At 34.7% G+C, this 25,000-nt stretch overlaps 1 protein-coding gene across 1 annotated transcript in view; it reads left to right on the top strand.

Annotated features, from left to right (window-relative positions):
* The window catches only part of LOC144450382 (uncharacterized), a 318,500-nt gene that overhangs the window by 164,839 nt on the left and 128,661 nt on the right, over window positions 1-25,000 (top strand). Inside the window, exons 9-10 of the mRNA XM_078140985.1 lie at window positions 2,477-2,572; window positions 17,976-18,074. Of these exons, the coding sequence (XP_077997111.1) occupies window positions 2,477-2,572; window positions 17,976-18,074 (195 nt within the window). The remainder of the gene's footprint in view (window positions 1-2,476; window positions 2,573-17,975; window positions 18,075-25,000) is intronic.

The raw sequence follows: 25,000 nt of genomic DNA, 5'->3' as shown, positions 1-25,000 counted from the left end.
GCTAGGAATCTGCAGGTTGCAGGTTGTAGGTCATGATGGTTGAATGTTTAGAGTGGCTGGCTAGGAATCTGCAGGTTGCAGGTTGTAGTGGTTGAATGTTTAGAGTGGCTGGCTAGGAATCTGCAGGTTGCAGGTTGTAGTGGTTGAATGTTTAGAGTGGCTGGTTAGGAATCTGCAGGTTGCAGGTTGTAGGGTCATGATGGTTGAATGTTTAGAGTGGCTGGCTAGGAATCTGCAGGTTGCAGGTTGTAGGGTCATGATGGTTGAATGTTTAGAGTGGCTGGCTAGGAATCTGCAGGTTGCAGGTTGTAGGGTCATGATGGTTGAATGTTTAGAGTGGCTGGTTAGGAATCTGCAGGTTGCAGGTTGTAGAGTCATGATGGTTGAATGTTTAGAGTGGCTGGCTAGGAATCTGCAGGTTGCAGGTTGTAGGGTCATGATGGTTGAATGTTTAGAGTGGCTGGCTAGGAATCTGCAGGTTGCAGGTTGTAGAGTCATGATGGTTGAATGTTTAGAGTGGCTGGCTAGGAATCTGCAGGTTGCAGGATTGAGCCCGTTGCTGGCATTTGTTTCTGAATGACTAAAGTTCTTGGGTAAGATTTGAACCACAATTGCGCTTTGGTTAACCTAGCTGTATTAATTGGGGACCTGGTAGGATAGATGTTGAAATGTGAATGCTTTAATATTGTGCACTTATAAAGGCTGGAATGGATTATATGCTCCCCAGGGAGTTGACGGAGTAAAGGGCCATTGTGCCACTATAGGCCTGTACCATGGAGTAACAATTGTAAAGCTCTTTGAGCACGTGATTATTATTTAAAAAATACAGTTGTGCTATAATGCCATTGTCACTAATTTATTTAGATACATCTATCCATTTAAAGTCTGTAGGCTCAGTTACCCAGCCTCTTGCCATTGAGGGGGCTACACCCCCAGCAGGCAACTACCCCCCAGGCAGCTACACCCCCCCCCCAGCAGGCAGCTACACCCCCAGGTAACTACACCCCCTGCCCCAGCAGGCAGCTACATCCCCCAGCAGGCAGCTTCATCCCCCACCCCTATGAAGTCTGTAGCTGTGAAATGGTTTGGTGTAATACAGTGACGTCATACATGAATACATATCTTGTAAATATTTAAATGTATCTGATGACATGGTCAGATTTAAATTTCCTCAAACTTTGTAAATATGTATAATCATGTAATTCTTTGTCTGTACCATACACCGTGATGGGGCGCCCTCACACATCAGAGGCCAGTGAGGGCAGAACGTCACAACATATCTTACAGTCTAGTATAGTAGTAATTCTTAGAAACCATAACACAGATACATGTGTTAATATTCTAATTTACATAGAGTATGTGTATATATCAGTTGTCCATCATCAATATAGCTTTTTAATGTTACATGTTTTAGCATTATGAATGCATTACAAATGTTATAACGCACAATCAGTTCAAAATGTTTTTAGCATTGAGCTTTTGATCTGTCTTGTTGACGATCTTCATCAGAATGACTTTCATTGTTACAGCTGACTAATCTGCTGACCATACCGCCACCTAGTGGTCAGCTTTAACTAGATTTTGACAGATTGAAAACTTAATGCTAAAACAAGTTTGAACTATTTGTGTCTTATAGCCTTTATAAATCATTTGATCTACAAAGCTAATCTAATGATTTTTATCATACCATTACGTAAAGTCTTTCCGGGTTGTTCTGATTTGACAAAATGATAATGATCTCAAATCAAACTGTTCAAATCAACCCTAACTGTGTTTTACAATAATCATATGTTTGAATTGAAGTGACAAATAAATGTGTTTTATATGGATTGATATTAATTAAAATAGATTGATATAAATGACATATTAATCATATAATATTACATAATATCATTTGTGTGAATGATAAAATAGACAGCTACCTTATGTATATTTTTGATATATATATTTAAATGTTGTCTAAAAGGAAATATTAAAATATTATTAAAGTGGCCATATGGATGAGAATTATGTATTTATTTTGGATTTTTAATTCATAATACAACTTTACTGTGTTTTTCTACTTTAACAAATAATGTGAAATAACATATTATATACCAAGACCTTGTTTGTAACTCATTTAATTACAAAAAGATGCATAAAGTGTAAAAAGTTTGTTATTGTACATTTAATTACAAAAAGTGTTATTGTACATACAATAACAAACATTTTAGACATGTTTTGATGATTTTCAATTTACTGAGTTACAAACAAGGAATTGGTAGATATTATTTCACAGTATTTTTTTTCGATTAGAAAAACAAAAAATAGTAAAGGTGTTTTATAAATTAAAAATCCCAAATAAATACCTAATCCTCATTAATTTGGTCACTTTAACACTGGGTTTGCAGTAAGCATATTTTTAATGTAATTTTGACATGGTTTGTAAAACTGGTGTAAATTAGTCTAATCATTGTATGTGTTTGTTTTATATTAGGATCTCATTGATGCTGTTGAAAGTGGAGATATAGAGAAGGTTAAATTCTACTTGGAGAAAGGTTATGATGTCAATTATGTAGATAAAAGAGATTGGGTAAGTGTATACTCAGTACATAAATCAGATCATTGCCTATAAATGAATCATGGGTAAGTGTATCAATAAGTAGCTCATTGCTCATAAATAAAACAATATTTTATTTACAAAACAACATTGATTGCAGAGTGGTTGACATAAAGATAAGATGATTACAATGGAATATTGACAACAATAGCTAAACAGGCACTAATGTTAAAAATGTTTGCAATTATCAGTTTTGATAGAAAACTACAACTTTTTGTGTGAAATGTGTTGCCCAAGTCCATGAAATTATTTATATATATAGTTATATCTGACAAGTCGTTGCAAATTTAGTCTATGCATTAGGTGATACCACATCTAGGGACATACTTTAAACGACATTAAGCTGAAAATGAAACAAAATAAAACGTGTCATGGTAATTTTTAAGACATTGAAATGAAAACAAAACACACTTGTGATCCAGTTAAAAATAATGTTTTTGTCCAAAAGATATTGCCTACTTTAAACAATAAACAACAAAAGTGAAACAGAAGTACAGTAACATGTATTCTATAATGTGAGATATCTAGTTGGCAAAATGTGTCACTTGGATTTTGTCATAGATGGTGCTATTGACAAATCACCGTCATTGATTGACAGATGTCATTGACTGAGCCATGTGCATTCAGCAATTGTGTGACAATCTACAACAAACAAATCAAATTGTCATACCTTATAGCGCATATTGAATGCCAAGACTTTAAACATATGATCGGTTCTCTTATACGTAATCTTGGCTGACATTCAAATTATGGTGAAAATTCTGGTCATGAGATCACTATAATACACATGATCAGTTTCGACAGAGATGCTGTGTCTTGTTTTTACATTTTCTAAAGTCAAACAATGTCAATAATTAGTCATCGACTTGATGATCAAGAATACAGAACACTTGTAGAGGTATGTTGATATTACTGTGAGTCAAACTATATTTCATTGATCTGATCATAAGTGAATAGGGATAGGATTCTACTAATGACATTTCTACTGAGTGTACATTGAAGACCAGACACTTGCACATTTCGTGCACTTAGCTGGACTAAGAAGATTTTTATTGCATGAAACTTGAAAGCCTTTCACGAATCCATAAATAGTAGAAAGAAAGAAAGTAATCCTTGCCATATTGTAGTGTCAGTACTCTTACCCCCTCCCCCTCCCGCATTAAAATTTGACACTCCCCTTATGTGATCTAAAGTTATGAATCTTTCGATCCAAGAAAAGAATCCTTTCAATAGTGTAATGACTGCCAAAAGAATGTGTTATTCCGTTATGTACTGAAATGATTACATCAGTAGATCCAGTAATAGTAGAAAGACTGAAAGAGAGAAAGAAAGAAAGAAAGAAAGTAAGAAAGAAAGAAAGAAAGAAAGAAAGCTATGCTTGCCATATTACAGTGCCAGCACTGTGAAGGCCCCTTCTAAATATTGGACCCTCCCTTTATGTACCCTCAAGTTATGAATAATTCCATCCAAGAATAATAGACGAAAACAAAATAATTCTTGCCTTAGTGTAATGACAGTATTCTGAAATAACCCCCCCCCCCCCTCAAATTGGCCTCTCCCTTAGATATCCACATTTATTCATCTGTGCAATGAGGAATTGTGTATATATATTTTAGGGGACAGGGAACTCAATGATTACATGACCTTGTCGATTCAAGCTCAGGGTCATAGTCAAATTTCAAGGTCAACTCAATTTGTTGGACTTTTATTGAAACATTCATCGATACTTTTCTGTATACTTCTATCAGATATGACCGGTAAAGCTGTAAGACAGTCAAGAAAATAGCCAAACATAAAATCTTTCCGAAAAATGTGAAAAAAAAGTATATATGAAGTTGTTTTGTAACAAAAAGCTGTTACCAAGACAACTGCTGTCAATATCCCCAATTATACCAAAGTGTTAATATACTAATCTGAAAGTGCTATTGATATAATGTAAATGTTTGTATATAGGGTTTTGGGGACAAGTAATTCACTGATTACATGATCCTCTCAATCCAATATCAAGGTCATCTTAATTTTTGTAATTATTAGAATACCGTTGGAATCTTTTCTAAAGCTAACATCAGACGTGATCTTTACAGAGTGATGAAAAATGCTCAGAAAATAACAAATTGTATAACTTTCAGGAAAAATACAACAAAGGCATATGTTGAGCTGCTTTTATTACAATTTTCTGTTACCAAGACAACTGGTATCAATATCACCAAAATATGAAGGTATTATCGCAGGGTCCTGAAAGTGCTGCAGATATGACACAAGTGTCTATATATAGGTTTTAGGGGACGGGTAACACACTTATCACATGATCTTTTCGATCCAAGCTCGAGGTCATAGTCTATTTACAAGGACACTGACATATTTTCACTTTGTTAATCAAAATATTCACAGGTGTTTTCCCCAACTACCACCAAGACATAATGTAAGGCTGCAAATCGGTCTCAAATAGCAAATTATATAGTCTTTTGCAGCAAACACATGTTTTGGCTTTGTTCGTAACAAAATTCTGTTCCCAAGACAGCTGGTATCGAGATCTGTGATTATACCAAAATATGTAAATATTGAATATCTCATGGTTCCGAATTGCTATAGATATGATGGAAGTGTCCACATATAGGTTTTAGAGTACAGGCAACTCACTTATCACAAGGTCGTTTCAATCCAAGGTCAAAGTCATAGGCTAATTACAAGGTCACCTCAATTTTACACTTTTATCAAAACACTCACATAAGTTTTTTGCTATAAACTACTGCAGACATCAGATAGTAAATCAGATAGCAAATTATATAGTTTGTCATAATTTTTGTAGCAATGGCATATTCAGGGTCAGCTTACTATGGGATAAGGGAATTGTCTAGAAACAGGTTCCGAAAAGGAATGATGCTGTACAACCAAGTACTAGAAAGATAGCTATTCATACTTTATTGACATCTAAAAAAACTCCTACAGATCACACAGAAATGAAGGTTTATATAGGTTTTACTACATTCCATACATATTGGGGTGAATTTGATATTGACCTTCATTTGATTGGTCAATTAGGAAAATGTAGGATTGGTTAGTAGAGATTGTTAGTCCCCGCGGACGAAGTCCGGAACGGGGACTTATGGATTGGGTTCCGTCTGTCCGTCCGTCCGTCCGTCCGTCCGTGCGTCCGTGCGTCCGTCCGTCCGTCCGCAGCCGTTTCTTGGAGATGCCTGTACCGATTTTTTTCAAACTTGGTACAGGGGCAACATGCTATGGCATACATATGCACGTCAATTTGTTTTATGATACGATCCAATATGGCCGCCTAGCAGCCATTTTGTTTGCGAATTTTCCCTGTCTAAAGCCATAACTCAGACATGCTCACACAGATCTCATTCAGAGTTGGTATTAGGACAGTGTTCTATGGCATATATGTGCATATTCATTGTTGTCATGATACGATCCAATATGGCCGCCTGGCAGCCATTTTGTTTGTGAATTTTCATGTCCAAAGCCATAACTTAGACATGCTTGAACAGATCTCATTCAAAGTTGGTACTAGGACAGTGTTCTATGACATACATGTGCATATCCATTTTCATTGTGATACGATCCAATATGGCTGCCTGGCAGCCATTTTGTTTGCAAATTTTCCATGTCCAAAGCCATAACTCAGACATGCTTGAACAGATCTCATTCAAAGTTGGTATTAGGACAGTGTTCTATGACATACATGTGCATATCCATTTTCATTGTGATACGATCCAATATGGCTGCCTGGCAGCCATTTTGTTTTTGCAAATTTTCCATGTCCTAAGCCATAACTCAGACATGCTTGAACAGATCTCATTCGAAGTTGGTATTAGGACAGTGTTCTATGACATACATGTGCATTATCCATTTTCGTCATGATACGATCCAATATGGCTGCCTGGCAGCCATTTTGTTTGTGAATTTTCCATGTCCAAAGCCATAACTCAGACATGCTTGAACAGATCTCATTCAGAGTTGGTATTAGGACAGTGTTCTATGACATACATTTGCATATCCATTTTCATATTGATATGATCCCCCATACCCGACCAATCCTTTATTGTTGTAGGCATGTTCCATGTCCGACAAGCAGACACAACATATCTAAGTCTGTTTGATTTAGGTTCACAAGTGTTGTTGCGTGATCAGAGTAGTGCTAATTCCTTAAAACCCAATCATAGCGGGGACTATGTCATTCTCAATGGCTTGTTTAAACTTGAGATTAACTAATTTGACCGTTACTTGTTTGGCTATGTAAATTACAGTTAGGATCCTAAATTTGACTCAAGCTTGGTGTATATTCAATCTCAGGGTATATTTCATTCCCGATACATATATTACTTACAAAAGTTTGAGATACAGAATTATGCAAAAAACTGGCAACTCACTGATACATACATTTGGGTGGTCATTTCACATTTTGAGGCTTTACATACTCTTCAAGGATTTTTGACAATACTTCTCTTGTTGATTCTAGATAGTATTTGTGGTGTCTATTGATTTTAGTCTGTAAGGAAGTTGTTTGTATATTTTATTTCTTACTACAGATATGTCAGACGGATTATGCGCGAGAAATCATTCATCTTTCTGATTAGTTACATTTTAGCACAACTGAACTACAATGTAGGTTCAGTAGTGCTTAGGCATTGAGCGGTGTCTGTCTGTCTGTGTGTGTGTGTGTGTGTGTGTGTGTGTGTGTGTGTGTGTGTGAGTGTGTGTGGACGACTTAAACTCAAAAACTGCCAACCCAATCGCCATGGTATTTGGTGGGGACATTACTTGTGGGATCTAGTTGGGAAATTGTTCAAAAGAAAATGAACACATCGCAGGTGTGTGATTTGGGTCAACAAAATGTGATTTTTGGTCAAAAACTGAAACTCAAAAACTACTGGGCAGATTGGGCTGAAATTAGGGTGAAACATTCTTCAGGATGTTTTTACTAAGAAATGTTCATGATATGATGGTCCAATCAGTGGTATGCAAATTAGGGCTAAAAATGTGTCTGTTTGGTCAAAAATCTGTAATTCCAAAACCACTTAGCAGATTGGGTTGAAATTTAATGGGAATGCATCTAGGGATGTAAGGATGAAGAAACATTAAGTATACAATGATTCCATGAGTGATAGGTGTAAAAATGTTCATTTTTGATCAAAAACTTATATCTAAAAGTACTTGGTCAATGAGTCTGAAACTTGGTGAGGTGTTTCTGAAAGTGTTATTCTGCGGATTTTCCTCAAAACATTTTCACAAAATTGGCCCTAAAACCATGACTACGCATTTAGCAACAACCAAATGGCAGTATATTTTGGTCAAATAACAACATCATCTGGTAGGCAAGTGAGTAAACATTCAAAAAATGTATGCAAATACCCTAGCAATCATGACCATGCCCATAGCAATAGCCAAACGGCGGTGTATTTCACAGAGAACAGAGATTCTTAGACAAATGAATAAACATTCCAAAAAATGTATGTAAAATTGCCTAGCAACAAGACCACACTCATAGCAACAGCCAAATAGTCACATATATTGCAAAGATAACAGAAATACAAAGACAAATGAATAAACATTCAAAAAATGTATGCAAATAGGTCAAGCAACAAGACCACGCCCATAGCAACTGCCAAGTAATCATGTATATTGCAAAGATAACATGAATAGAAAGACAAATGAATAAACATTCAAAAATGTATGCAAATGTGCCTAGCAACAAGACCACACCCATAGCATCAGCCAAATGATCATATATATTGCAAAGATAACAACAGGGATTAATAGACAATTGAGTTAACATTCAAAATTGACTTTTTAGAGTAAAAAAAGCCCAAGCTTCTAGGGGAGACCCCTTGGGACCCCCACAAGAGATGGACATATCCCAGCCTCAAACTGTTCCCCCTACCTCTTACTGTCAAGATGATAATAAACTTTTATTTAAAAAGATATTTCAACCGCATGTAGTTGCTTTTCACATGTGGTGCTGTCTTGTAAAGCTTGGAAATTATTGTCTGAAAGTGTCTGGATAGTCTCAAAATTGACTTTTCCGAGTAAAAGTCAAGATGCTATTAAACTCCTTTTGGACTACATTAACCTGTGTAGTCAATACTTATATGATAGTGCTATCCCGGGATCTTATAAAGTATTTGCATGACACGATCAAAAAATACCTGTCATATTAATTCACAAGGGGGGGGGGGGGGGTTCATCATGTTTTAGGATTAAGTATTGGGGGGGGGGGGTTCAGCCTGTTTTCGGTTTTACAAATGGGGGGGGGGGTGTCAGTGACCTTTTAGTTGGCCCAATGGACAAATGTATGTATTTGTAAGTTTTGGGATCCCAGATTTATTGTATCATATTGGATGTGCCCAGATCATATTCATTGTTAAATGTATTTATTGGGGCTGGACGAGATTAGTTGCTTGACAACTATTTTCATTTCCCCTGTCTCGTTAGCTATTTATATAAGTATTTATCTGGTAAATGTGTTTGTAATGAATATTATAAACTTATTATCATATTATTATCAGCTTACATTCTTCAACTTGTAGTTACTGTCATACCATTATGTGCCAAGATACAAATATAGTCGTTGCAGTGGAGAGTATCATATTGACACAGAATACCTCTTGTAAAACTAGATAATCATTGTTTTGTTTCTTGTGACTGACTGACTGACTGTATGTATGTATGTATGTATGTATGTATGTATGTATGTATGTATGTATGTATGTATGTGTGTGTGTGTATGTATGTATGTATGTATGTATGTATGTGTGTGCGTGCGTGTGTGTATGTATGTATGTATGTATGTATGTATGTATGTGTGTGTGTATGTATGTATGTATGTATGTATGTATGTATGTATGTATGTATGTATGTGTGTATGTGTGTATGTGTGTGTGTATGTATGTATGTATGTATGTATGTATGTATGTATGTATGTATGTATGTGTGTATGTGTGTGTGTATGTATGTATGTATGTATGTATGTATGTATATATGTATGTATGTATGTATGTATGTATGTATGTATGTATGTATGTATGTATGTATGTATGTATGTATGTATGTATGTATGTATTGTGGATACTGATAGAATATTGTCAAATGATGTCAAAAATTGTACTTCAAACCATGTAAGGTAACCCTTGTTTTAAGCCACTTTTAGGACCTTGGCATCCTGACTAAGTAGCCCCTTCAGCTTTGCTGTTAGGGACTAATTATAGTTACAGTATCAATAGACATATGCATGCATGCATGTATGTATGTATGTATGTATGTATGTATGTATGTATGTATGTATGTATGTACATGTATGTATGTATTTATGTATGTATGTATGTATGCAATTGTATGTATGTATAATTGTGTCTGTCTGTCTGTCTGTCTGTCTGTCTGCGTGTTAACTTTAGGGGTAAACTGTGACAACAAATAAAACAGACAAATTCTATTTTCCTTTCAAATTAATAACCATTTATTCAACATTCTTGGTAACTATGGTAACTATAAAGTAGAAATTTCAGAGTGTTGTTACCTTTGTATTAAAGTAAACTATAATGTGGAATTAAAAGTATCAAATTAAAAAAAATGTGTAAAAATAAAATATCCTCTTCAAAATAATGCAATGAATGGTTCACTTCATAACCAAGTTATCTCCTGAAATTGTCTTCCATATAATTTTATTTATTATTGACATACATTGTATTGCCAGTGTACGGTACAGTATCATTGAACTTTTTGTAAAATAGGTTGAATTCTTTCCAGTCATTTATGATCACTAAAAGGTACTTCAACATCGTTGAGTCGTTAGTAGGTGTGTGGTGTCCTGGTTCATGCCCCAAATATAGTGAACAAACAGAGAAAAATTAGTGTCCTGGTCCCTACCCAAATACAAGAAACATCTAGAAAAATTAGTGTCCTGGTCCCTGCCCCAGATACAGTGAACAAACAGAGACCTTTTCGATTCAAGCTCAGGGTCATTGTCAAAATTCAAGGTCTACTTAATTTGTTGGACTTTTAAGTTTTATCGAAACATTCATTGAAACCTTTCCGTATACTTTCATCAGATATGACCAGTAGAGCTGTAAGATGGTCAAGGAAATAGCCAAACATAAAATATTTCCGTAAAACATGAAAAAAGTACATATGAAGTTGTTTTGTAACAAACAGCTGTTGCCAAGACAACTGCTGTCAATATCCCCAATTATACCAAAGTGTTAATATACTAATCTGAAAGTGCTATTGATATAATGTAAGTGTTTGTATATAGGGTTTTGGGGACAAGTAATTCACTGATTATATGATCCTCTCACCCCAAGGTCAAGGTCATCTTTTTGTAATTATTAGTTCCCGCCAGACAAAGTCTGGGATGGGGACTTATGGATTGGGTTCCATCTATCCGTCTGTCCGGAGCTGTTTCTTGGAGACGTCTGGACCGATTTTTTTCAAACCTGGTACAGGGGCAATATACTATGGCATACATATGCACGTCAATTTGTTTTATGATACAATCCAATATGGCTGCCTTGCATTTTGTTTGTGAATTTTCCATGTCCAAAGCCATAACTCAGACATGCTTGAACAGATCTCATTCAAAGTTGGTATTAGGACAGTGTTCTATGACATACATGTGCATATCCATTTCCGTCATGATTCAATCTGATATGGATGGCTGGCAGCCATTTTGTTGGTGCAGTTTTCATGTCCATTGCAAAGCCATAACTCAGAATTGCTTGAAGAGGCCCCCCCCCCCCCCCCATACCCAACCCATCCTTTCTTGTTGAATGGTTTATTCCATGACATCATCTTGAAGAGTAGGTATGTCCCGTGTCCAATGAGGAGACACAGTATGAGTAGGCATGTGTCATGTCCAACGAGCAGACACAACATATCTAAGTCTGTTTGATTTAGCTTCACAAGTGTTGTTGCGTGATCAGGGTAGTGATATCAAGAAATCAAATTGTAATTTTTTGTGTATCAAACTAATTGTATCATTGTTGGGTGCAATGACTTTACTTGAGATAAGAAGCACAGGAATCAACATCAAAATGACAACATAAACTGCCAGTTCCTTAAATTAAAACCAAATCATAGTGGGGGCTATGTCATTCTCAATGACTTGTTAAAATACTGTCGGAAACATCAGATGAGATCTTTACAGTGATGAAAAAGCCGCAGAAAATATCAAATCTTTTAGTCTTTCAGGAAAAATACAGCAAAGGCATTTGCTGAGCTGCTTTTATTACAAACTTCTGTTACCAAGACAACTAGTATCAATATCACTAAAATATGAAGGTATTATCGCAGGGTCCTGAAAGTGCTGCAGATATGACACAAGTGTCTATATATAGGTTTTAGGGGACGGGCAACACACTTATCACATGATCTTTTTTATTTAAGCTCAAGGTCATAGTCTAATTACAAGGACACTGAAATATTTTCACTTTGTTAATCGAAATATTCACAGGTGTTTTCCCTAACTACCACTAAGACATAATGTGTAAGACTGCAAATCTATTAATATACATATTGTAGACTGCAATCTACTTTTGTACAAATAAACACTAACAGACCAGACATTCACTATAGTCTACACTTGTACACATAGAAATACTCACTGACTAGACTATTACCATAGACTTCAGTCTACACTAGTACACATAGAAATACTCACTGACTAGACTATTACCATAGACTTCAGTCTACACTTGTACACATAGAAATACTCACTGACTAGACTATTACCATAGACTTCAGTCTACACTTGTACACATAGAAATACTCACTGACTAGACTATTACCATAGACTTCAGTCTACACTAGTACACATAGGAATACTCACTGACTAGACTATTACCATAGACTTCAGTCTACACTTGTACACATATAAATACTCACTGACCAGACATTCACTATAGTCTACACTTGTACACATAGGAATACTCACTGACTAGACTATTACCTTAGACTTCAGTCTACACTTGTACACATATAAATACTCACTGACTAGACTATTACCTTAGACTATAGTCTACACTTGTACACATATAAATACTCACTGACTAGACTATTACCATAGTCTATAGTCTACACTTGTACACATAGAAATACTCACTGACTAGACTATTACCTTAGATTTCAGTCTACACTTGTACACATATAAATACTCACTGACTAGACTATTACCATAGACTATAGTCTACACTTGTACACATAGAAATACTCACTGACTAGACTATTACCATAGACTTCAGTCTACACTAGTACACATATAAATACTCACTGACTAGACTATTACCTTAGACTATAGTCTACACTTGTACACATAGAAATACTCACTGACTAGACTATTACCATAGACTTCAGTCTACACTTGTACACATAGAAATACTCACTGACTAGACTATTACCATAGACTTCAGTCTACACTTGTACACATAGAAATACTCACTGACTAGACTATTACCATAGACTTCAGTCTACACTAGTACACATATAAATACTCACTGACTAGACTATTACCTTAGATTTCAGTCTACACTTGTACACATAGAAATACTCACTGACTAGACTATTACCATAGACTTCAGTCTACACTTGTACACATAGAAATACTCACTGACTAGACTATTACCATAGACTTCAGTCTACACTTGTACACATAGAAATACTCACTGACTAGACTATTACCTTAGACTTCAGTCTACACTTGTACACATATAAATACTCACTGACTAGACTATTACCATAGACTTCAGTCTACACTTGTACACATAGAAATACTCACTGACTAGTCTATTACCATAGACTTCAGTCTACACTTGTACACATAGAAAAACTCACTGACTAGACTATAACCATAGACTTCAGTCTACACTTGTACACATAGAAATACTCACTGACTAGACTATTACCATAGACTTCAGTCTACACTTGTACACATATAAATACTCACTGACTAGACTATTACCATAGACTTCAGTCTACACTAGTACACATAGGAATACTCACTGACTAGACTATTACCTTAGACTTCAGTCTACACTTGTACACATAGAAATACTCACTGACTAGACTATTACCATAGACTTCAGTCTACACTTGTACACATAGAAATACTCACTGACTAGACTATTACCATAGACTTCAGTCTACACTAGTACACATATAAATACTCACTGACTAGACTATTACCTTAGACTATAGTCTACACTTGTACACATAGAAATACTCACTGACTAGACTATTACCATAGACTTCAGTCTACACTTGTACACATAGAAATACTCACTGACTAGACTATTACCATAGACTTCAGTCTACACTAGTACACATATAAATACTCACTGACTAGACTATTACCTTAGACTATAGTCTACACTTGTACACATATAAATACTCACTGACTAGACTATTACCATAGACTTCAGTCTACACTTGTACACATAGAAATACTCACTGACTAGACTATTACCATAGACTTCAGTCTACACTTGTACACATAGAAATACTCACTGACTAGACTATTACCATTTACCATTACCATATTTAGTTAGACACTTGTACACATAGAAATACTCACTGACTAGACTATTACCATAGACTTCAGTCTACACTTGTACACATAGAAATACTGACCAGATTGTATTTACATATTGTAGAGTTCTGTTTATATTTATGCTACAAATAGAAATATACACTATTTTCTAAATTATTGCTGTTTTTAGATTTCAAATTTATTTGTGTATTGAAAATACAGTCAAAGCGTGAAAACTTCAAAATTTTTATTCAGTGTAAGACATGCTTAGTTTGCTATTATGAGCTGCAACAATTAAGACATAATATGGATACAATACTTATAGATAGAGACTTGTTCATGTTTCTATTCTATTCCTTGAGCTGTGTAGCTGTGATGGGGAAGAAACTATACCCCTGTATGGTTCCCTTACATACAGCAGTACTCTGATCTGCAGATCACAGTATTGCTGTCTGGAGAGTCCACCAGCTGGTAGCACTGATGGTAATTTTTACTCTCATCAGTTGGTGGCCAAGTGACCCCCGCCCCCTTTTTACTAAATACAAACGTTCCTCAGGATCAGAGATTGATTTATTTACATACACAGCACCAGGGTCATCTTTAGTCAATCTAAAGTGATGATATGCACTGATACCTCTGCGACACTTCATATACTTTTTACTCATCCCACCACTCCCTCCAACTGATAATTTGATTCATTCTGACAATCATTAGTTGTAGTTTGAGATGTATAAGGCCTAGAAGAGTTGACCTTTGAACTCATATTTACAACATGACATAGCTGTACTATAGTTATCATTCCTCATGTACAACTGACGTATCTTACCAAAGACAGAATCACATAATACATTAAGGATGACCAACGTCCATATAATGGTATTGGATATCTTCATGTATCCCTTTACTACAACGATATCTAAAATACTGTAAGACACTTTTGTTCTTATTTTGACCTGAACAGTTGTATGCATCAAATGGTAAAATCAAATGTACTTTAAATAGATCATTTACAAAGATTATGTTGACCTGGAACAATTCCTTCTCTAAATGGTTCATACTCTGCTGTTGCTGGAACAATTAATTCTCTAATCCAAAGCATTTCTTGGTGAAATAAAACATCCTTGCATCATATTGTTATTATTATTATTATTATTATTATTATTATGTTATTATTGTTATGGTGAGATTGTATCATTCTCCAAAAATTCTCAGATTACTAAATTGTTTGTTAGTTTTTATAAATAACGTGCAAGACATTTTTCTGAAAAAAGGAGCATCGAATATTCGTATGCACAATAGTCAGGTGACTTAGCAACTTGATTGTTACATGCCGGATAAAAGCACCAAATACGACATGAATGTTCCTAAGGATCTATTTATTGATTTGAGCATAGGAGTCCACCTGAATATTTGCATAAATCAGTAAAATTCAAAATAATCGCTATCAACCTTGAAAAATCATGTTTAAGCAAAATAACCAACTGAAAAACAATAATGTTGTCATGAATCATGCTTAAGATTAATTTATTGATTTTATCCTGGAAGCTTTTTTTAGAATATATGTATTTATGTTCCAGGTATATGGATAACATTCTCAATGACATTATTACCATTGAAAACAGCTATAATTACGGGAAATCATTTACATAAAGGTGCCAAATTTGGCATGATTGTTTCTCAGCACCTACTAATTGATTTTAGCTGGAAGCTCCTCTAAAAATTTGAATACATTTGCATATATCAGTCAAATTAAAAATGGCTGGCATCACAAAATTTAAAATTGAGAGAGAAAACAAATCTTAGGAAGCAGAATCCAATGTTAACGAGCCTTCACTATAAAAAGTAATGTGAAGTACGATTTGTGTTTCTGCATATCTGGGTTGGACCCCCAAAACCCTTTCAAAAAGATTACCTAAAAATATCATAACTTATAACTCATGACTTATTTTTTCGCCCCCAATTCTTCCCAGAAATTGTGATCCTAGAAATTATTGGTATTCTGATAGTGACCCCAAACTCAGGACTTTTTTTAGGGAATTATTTTGAAACTTATGAAAGGGTTTCAGAGCCCCCCCCTCCCCCCCGAATCCTTTCTATTATTCTCCCATATAATCTGATAATAGATATTATTGTATTCTCCCTTCCCTTCTCCACCCAAGAAAAAAATACTTCCCTACGAAAGTCCCACCTTTCAGCCTCCTATAGTAGTATAAGAACTGATGGGAAGCCCACACTTCCAGGATACGATACTCTCAGACATTAACACTCAAGTCATGACATTCCATGTATTGTGTTTTCTAGCAAAGGTGCTGGTCCCATCAGTTCTTATACTACTCAAATTAAAGAGACGTTTTCATAATATAACGATTCCTGTGTTGGAAATTGTTGTCTGAGCTACTACCATCAGAATTGCAAGAAAATAGTAATTTTGGAAGTTCTTCATATTCACATGTAGACATTACAGCAGAGATTGCTGTCATAGTTAGTTTCTGATGAGGAGCACAGTCATGCATGAAGTCAGAAGGTATCTTGGCATTTTTATACATTCTCTTGAGAATTTATCAAGAAACTTGTGAAGTTATACAGTGTTTTTTCTTACAATTACTAGTTTTCCAAGACAGTAATATTCTTCCAGACGTTTCCAAAAGAGGTCTGACTTCTGAATTCTTCTTCCATCATACAATTCTTGTAACATTTGGCAAAATACCATTTTCAGTAATGGGCATTGTAGTTATGTTCTGACAAGAGCACTTTATTCTCATGATTGAGCTGTCAAATAACATGTTATTTTTCAGAAATAAGGATTTTTTTTTTAAATGTAGCAAAACATTTTGAATTTTCTGATTTATGCACATTTATATTCATGTTTATAGTTCTTTTCTTGGTCATTATCAAAAAACAACTCACTGAAAACAAACATTTTTTGCTCTTAATTCACTATGATTTTTTTGCAAATTAAGCTAGTTCCTATGAAACACTCATTCCAATTTGATGTCTTTAAGTAAGATATTTCTCTGTAACATGGAATAACTAGAGTTGGCAGTGCTATAGGCATGGTGAAATGTGTGTGTGTCTGTGTGTGTGTAAATAATACTTACGTCTAAAATTTATCTTATGATATTTGTTATGCTTAAAATATCATTGTAAAAATATCATTGTACACATCATGCTTGTAGTGTTCCATCTGCCTTTAAAATGATTTGACCATCAGTATTTTTTGTATCATTAATTCTACACACTCATTGTAATGTACATGTACCAGAAGGTTAATGGTTGAATACAAGAATGACATGTATGACATGTACTTGGTTTTATTGACAGAAGTTGCACCACAGAACAAATCGCAAATGTTTTAACAGATACATTATTATACCCAAACGTTTTTTCTGGTTCCAAACAATGTGATGTCATGTAAATGACAGAATCTATTTTTTTAGAAGTACAAGTTCACTGTAACAATATGCGTTAAGAACCACACAGAACATGGTACCGTGATTGACACATTTGACCATTTTGAACACAGTATGGCAAGGAATATTATTAAGGTGCATGTCTAGGAATGTTTGTGATTTTACCAAAAATATCATTAATTCTTATTATGAATTCTGACAGGTATTTTATCAAAATAAATACTTTTACAGTACACATTACATGTAATAAATACAAATAACGTCAAATTTTAAATACATAGTTTTTTCTATGTGAACATTAACCAATCTATATAATATAATAATAATAATAAGACTTGGGAAACATTTCAAGTAATTTTACACATATTATTGATATAATACATTGCAATATTGTAACAGGAGGATTAATACATAATGTGTCTTTTAATTATAGTTGAACAAGACAAGTCTACATTATGGAGCTGAGGAAGGGCATTTGGATATCTGTAAATTGCTGCTGAAAGCTGGGGCCCAAGTAAATGCTGCTGATGGAGTAAGTTGATATTAGATGAACTAATATCTTATTTATCTACTCTGTGACATATACACACATCCCAATGTGAGGTCAATTGATTTTTTCAGAGAATATTTTTACAATAATTTGACTTGATCAGGTAAGTACTGGCATATTTTCATAAAAAAATCAGCTCCCCTTACAAAAAGATTTTATAGATATTTTGTAGACAACTATAGAAATTCTATAGAGTTATATTTTGACATGTTTTTGTAACAGACTAGAGATGTGATTAGCCTAGGGGATTACCCTTGTTTATTCAAAGTTAATTTACAACTATATTCAAGCAATATGAACAGACGTAAAAGAAAGTTCAGAAACACACAACTCACAACCATTGCATTGGTGGCTCACTTCTACTAGGTCTGTTTGTGTGTTTGGATGATACTTCTTTTCAATAAAGCTTACAATTTGATATTAAGGCTGCTTTCACAAAAACTTATTATGGGGTGGGGGGGGGGGTGGTTTCTCGAAAAAATGTGCATGGCTTGGGGGTATCTGAAATAATAATGTTGGTCGGGGGGGGGGGGGGATTACCTGAAAAATAAATTGACTTCATGACTCCTCATACATGGTAAAATTAACCTTTCAATAGGTGGTCAGTTATTTTCAACCATAGTGTCAGATTACAAAAGATAAGTTCTGTTTAATGGCACTTGAAAGGTTCAATCCACACAATATGCTAGTTTGAAGAGATGTGCTTTCAATTTGTCCTAAAAAGTCTCCAGATTTGATGACTGACAAATTTCTTGTGGTAAGCCATTCCAAAGTTTGGAGTACAGTTTGAAAAATCACTGCTGCCATATGTCTTGTTGTTAAATGTTGTTGATCCTTCAAATTGCACATACAAAATAATATATCAACGTAAAAGTTGAATGGCACTTGCTGTTTTTGGTCCATTCTAGAAATGGTGAGAACACCAGCTGCTAAATGTGTAACAAATGATAATATTTGGCATATTAACTATCATAGAAAAAAAAGAGAAATGAACTTTTTTTTAACTTTTAAACTTTGCCTAAATATATTAAGTATAAGTAAATAGATACATTATTATCAATATTGATAGTGGGAGTAATGTGTTATTTGAAAACAGTGATAATCACAGTGAGAATGATGATACAGATACATATAGTTCAAACTCAGATTTACTTGAAGGAGATATTGGTTCTGATGATGATGATAAGAGTGATGTTGTTGAAAATTACATTTTCATTATACACATTCTGGAAGGAGAGCACATGGAAGTCCAAAAAGTATGTATGTATGTATGTATGTATGTATGTATGTATGTACATTTTATGTATGTATGTTTATATGTATGTATGTATGTATGTATGTATGTATGTATGTATGTATGTATGTATGTATGCATGTGTGCGTGTATTGTAAAAAAAAACTACCAAACTTATATGCTGTTTAAAATGTACTTCAACATTTTGGGCTGTGTTGAGGGGGGGGGGGGGTACTTAAAAAAATTGGTACACAACTCACAACCATTGCATTGGTGGCTCACTTCTACTATGTCTGTTTGTGTGTTTGGATGATACTTCTTTTCAATAAAGCTTACAATTTGATATTAAGGATGCTTTCACAAAAACTTATTATAGGGTGGGGGGGGGGGTTTCTCGAAAAAATGTGCATGGCTTTGGGGTATCTGAAATAATAATGTTGGTCGGGGGGGGGGGGGGGGTTACCTGAGAAATAAATTGTTTGGGGAGATTTTAGGGGTGGGGACAGGGATTAATAGACAAATGAATAAATATTCTAAAGATGTATGCAAATATACCTAGCAACAGCTTTTGTGAACAATGGTTTCACAGATTGATATTTTAGAGAGCAACATCAAATTAGGGTGCATGATATTTTAGGGGGGTGGGAGATATAACTCAATTTGGTTACTCATGTAATTTCTGCCATCCTGCCAAATATTTCACACTCTGTCAGTATGGTCGTGATATCATCCCAAAACGTGGCCAAGGGATGATATTCTGACCTACCTCTGAATAAAGAAGTATACAAAACAGCATTTTGTAAAATTTTATTTTGTTGTATAAAACAGTTTACAGTATGAAACAATTAAATAACCACTTTGCAATTTGTGATGTCAATATTTTACATACAGCCGAAGGTGCCATCCTTATATGCAGTCCTGTGAAGGGGGCTATTAGAGTGGGTTCCATCCATCCGTCCGTCAGTCTGTACATGTATTCATCCCTCCCTTCATCCGTCTGTCTGTCCATCCATCCTACTGACCGTGCATCTGTAATATGTTATTTCTCAGAGGTGACATGTCTAATTTCTTTCAAACCTGCCAAAAATATGACAGGTCATATGGTACACATGCACATCACTTTTTTCCAACATATGCAAATTTGATTGAATGGCAACCATATTAGTAGTTTAAAATCAATATTTATGACATAACTAAAAACTATCATACACAGAGACTCCATTCAAGTGTCTACCCCTTTTATTATCAGGTACAAGCTTTCTTTTAAGATATTGACCTTTCACCTTGATAACCTTCAAGGTCAATTATCAAAATTCAGCCATTTATTGCTTATTACACAACTATCACTTTGTCATATTTATTTGTTGCCAGTTTCTTTTAAATCATGTCCATCATTAATATAGCAGAAGACAAATATACACAAGGATAATTTTTATAGTGCTCATATAACTTTTTAATGAATGGTGGCCATATTTTGAGTAATAAATCAATACATTAAGTTGCATAACGTAAAAACTTCAATACAAAGAACATCCATTCAAGTGTGTAAGCCCATATAATCACTTGTAAGTTCTGTTGAAAGAAAGTGACCTTTGACCCTGACCTGTTAGTTGAATTATCAAAATCAAACTGTGTTTTGCATAGAGTCTGTAGCATGTATGTTTAAAAGTAATGTAATGTAGAACAAGAGAAGCAGAGAAATGTAGAGTGCATGCATTACTTTTGGTGTTTACATAACTTTTAATGAATATACATGGACAATCATGATTTACTGCAAAAGTCAAAAGCTTTAATATGTGGAGACTTCATTCAACTTTAAGAGTCTATCCCTACATTACAATGTAGTTGGTGTAAACTTACTTTTCAGACCTCGACTTTTGACCATGAATTTTAATTTCCCGTTCAATTACCAAAATCCAGTCATTTCCTTTATGTGATCGACACACTCTTTAGTATCACTTAGTTGTCACTAATTTGTTTTAAACCATTTCTACATTCAATCACAGAGGTAAAAATTTGTTGCAACTAATTCCTTTTAAAACATGACTCCATTCAGTGTCATAGGGGAGGGGAGGGTACCTAATCAGTAATACATATTAACCAATGAATACCTAAACTGCACTATACCCATTACACGATTGTTTTTCGCTTTACAATTATCACCCCTAGCATGGATCTATAGCGACACAACGCCCCTTTATACTTCCTCAACTCCCTGGGGAGCATATACATTCCATTACAGCCTTTATAAGTGCATAGGTTTAAAGCATTCAAACTGCAACCTCTATCCTACCAGGTTCCCAATTATACAGCTCGGTTGGCTGAAGCACATGCATGGTTCAAATCTTGCCCAAGGACTTTAGCCACTCAGAAACGAATGGCAGCGATGGGGCTCGAACCTGCAACCTTGAGATTCAAAGCCAGTCACTTCTGTAAGACCCAATTCTCTCCTCACAACTGACAATTCATTTACTATATGCCATACAGTTGTCAGCAGCAAACATGAGGGGAACTAACTGTACATTTGCTTTAGGTAAATCCTATTGTCAAAAAGTGTTGTGAGGGAACATATGTTAATGACACATCATTAATAACATGGAGAGGTAGTGAGTGAGGATACACAATTTACACTTGTTTTGTGGACAACTTTTAGAATTATGAACTGAATGTCATCAGTTATATGTTCTGACAAAGACATTCGTCAAAATTGTACAATGTCTTAAGTTACAATAGAAACCAGTTAACCTAAAACAGAACAATGTGTGGTTCAACACAAAATCTTACTATGCTACAAATTTATCATCTAGGATGTCAACATTTATACTAGAATTACTACATTTCATCATCTACAATGACCAAAATGTTATCAACATTGCTACATGTTTTTTTGCATAGGTTACCAATGTCTTAGATTGTCAACATACATGGAGTAACAATATATACTTAGTTAGTGATGAGCTGCTTAAATACTGGTATCTCATAGAAAGAAATGTACCACAAGTAGTAATGTTGGTAGGATTTTTGCTGTGACTGACAGTAAAATGTAGCAATATGAATAATATTTTTGTCAAGACAGAATGCTGTGTTTCAGGACAACTAGATTCCATTGTATATATTAAAAAAAAAAATCAAATTTATTTAAATAAACATTATGGCGTCAAATGCACTGATGGAACAAGTTAAATTAGGAAGCCTTCAGTAATTTAAAGGGGGGTATGGCCAGTGGAATTAAGAGAAGGGGGGGGGGGGGTCACCTTTTACAAATCAGTTCTCGGAGAAGGGCCATATTTTAGAAAATGGGATAGGGGAGGGTCACATTTTACTTTGACTAATCATGTTGTGTAGTTTAGCATTATTTTGTGATTTTGGCATCCTATCACTCCACATCATATGCAAACTACTTGTGAAATAACCTGTAGGTTGGCACTTAGTGACCACTCAAAAATTAAATTAATATTATTTTGATTGTAGACACTGTACTTTACATTGTTATAAGCTATGGTTATGAAATGATCAAAACAAGTTCACTTTTACTATATCATGTGTAACCATGGTAATGAACAGTCCAGTGTTACCATAAATTAATGGCTTAGGTGTTGGGTTTGGTATCATAATATCAGACCATGTCATCAAATAACTGCTGACATTGACAACCATATGGCATATAGTAAATGAATTGTCAGTTGTTGGGAGAGGAGTTGGTCTTACAGAAGTAAAATGGGAACAGTTTGGTATATAGAAATCTATAGTTATAGATACCAATGTAGGCTTTTGTACAAAATTCAAGATAAATACATTACTACTGAGGGGGTAAAAATTAATGTTTTACACTATAGATATCTATAGTTCTATACAGTTATATACCAATCTAGGTTTGAATGTTAAGAATGTTCATAAAGTATTAGAATTCAACCAGTCACCATGGTTAAAACAATATATTGATTCTATAAGTCAAAAAAGAGGTAATACAGACAACTCATAATAAAGATTTTTTGAAAGACTGATTACCTTGATATTTGATGGGACATTACATAGAGCATGTAGATGGAAAATTGTTCAAAAGAAAATGATTGCATCAGAGATGTGTGGTTTGGGTCAAAATCTATAATACCAAAACTATTGAGCAGATTAACCTGTAATATGTATATTTCTCTAGGGATAAATTGTTAATTACGGACTGCGAGGGCCCCACCCTTTTTGGCGGCAGTTTAGTAGCAATTTTGGTGTTTTGGTGCTCAGCCATTTGTTTCTGTTCAGTTTTTAGGTCTGGTGGGAACGTACTTAGGAGTGTTTAGATTTAGAAGTACTGATGATATGCTGATTTTATCAGTGATATGCAAATTAGAGCATACAAATGTGTCTTTTGTGGGTGGAGCAGGGGAGTCTGCTATCACAAATATCATAACCTCCCTAAACTGAATGATTGGCACATAGTTATATGGTGTGTTACAATAAAACTCAATGATTCCTGTGTGCAATTATTTCTGATAAACAGGGGTTAGCTGAGCTTAAAGACTGTTTGTTTTACACATATCAATATTATAATATTAGTAATACTACAAGTGACAATGGAATTAACAAGTTATTTTTATATATTTTTCTATCAAGGTTATATTCTAGATTTTTTGCGTAATGATTTCAAAACCTCACCCCCTACATATTATCAGCAAACAGAACAGCACAAGTCTGTATTTTTGCCATTTACTCAGCTTTTCTAGTCCATTCACAGGGAAAACGTAGCCTCAGATTGTTATCCACATTTGCTAATCATGTTGTCATAATTACAATTTGAATACATGCTAAGATATAGATATTCTTAGAAGCCAAAAGATCAATGTCAGTTTAATGAACAACCTATAATTCAATAGGCGTAACTTTGGCTAACTTCAATAAACAATCATTTCCCCCAAATAATGATGAAACAATTTTGTATGTTCCCACAATGTCAACATGACTTCTATGTGACTTGTCTTTAATTTCCAATATTTTCAGAAATTACAAAACTTAACATCAGACCAAAGTTTTTCACTGCTAGTCACAATCGTTTATGACATCCCATATCAAGTGTATAAATGCACCAGTTACATTTATTTTAATTAGCATCCCAGTGAGGTATCTCTAAATGCAATAAGTCTGTAAATAGTGTTGTCAGTGTGAAGTAAAAAGTTCAATTGTCATGAAACACCAGTTATTAAACACATATGTAATAAGACAAGGATATCTCACTTACAGTTATTGATAATTACGGTTGGGACAATCTCATTACACTGTTAGCTGTGACATCATTGTTTACAAATGGACTACAGTTGGAAGGTCCACATGCTAACATTACAATTAAAGTGGTGTTATTTTACACTTGATATTAATAATTAGATCCCATTGTATATAGTATTAAAAAGCAAAACTAACTGAAAGGAAAATTGTGGAGTCAAACCCACTGATAGTCTGGATGCCAAAGTGTGGTTTCAAACCCTAACCACAGTCTGGTCAAAGTCCCTTAATCAGCACACATTCCTGTGCTCCTTCATACAGCGTTCATATAAACATGATTATGTTGTTGAGTCCCCAAGTGGTTTAGTTTAAATTCTACTGGCGGTGGAGTCCTGGTTGGACATTGGACATTGTAAAAACAGCTGTATCAAATTAATATTTAATGAGCAGTGATGACACCCCT

This window comes from Glandiceps talaboti, chromosome 19 (assembly GCF_964340395.1).
Source record: "Glandiceps talaboti chromosome 19, keGlaTala1.1, whole genome shotgun sequence".
Taxonomy (NCBI): Eukaryota; Metazoa; Hemichordata; class Enteropneusta; family Spengelidae; genus Glandiceps; species Glandiceps talaboti.
This window is presented reverse-complemented; position numbering and strand designations above follow the sequence as displayed.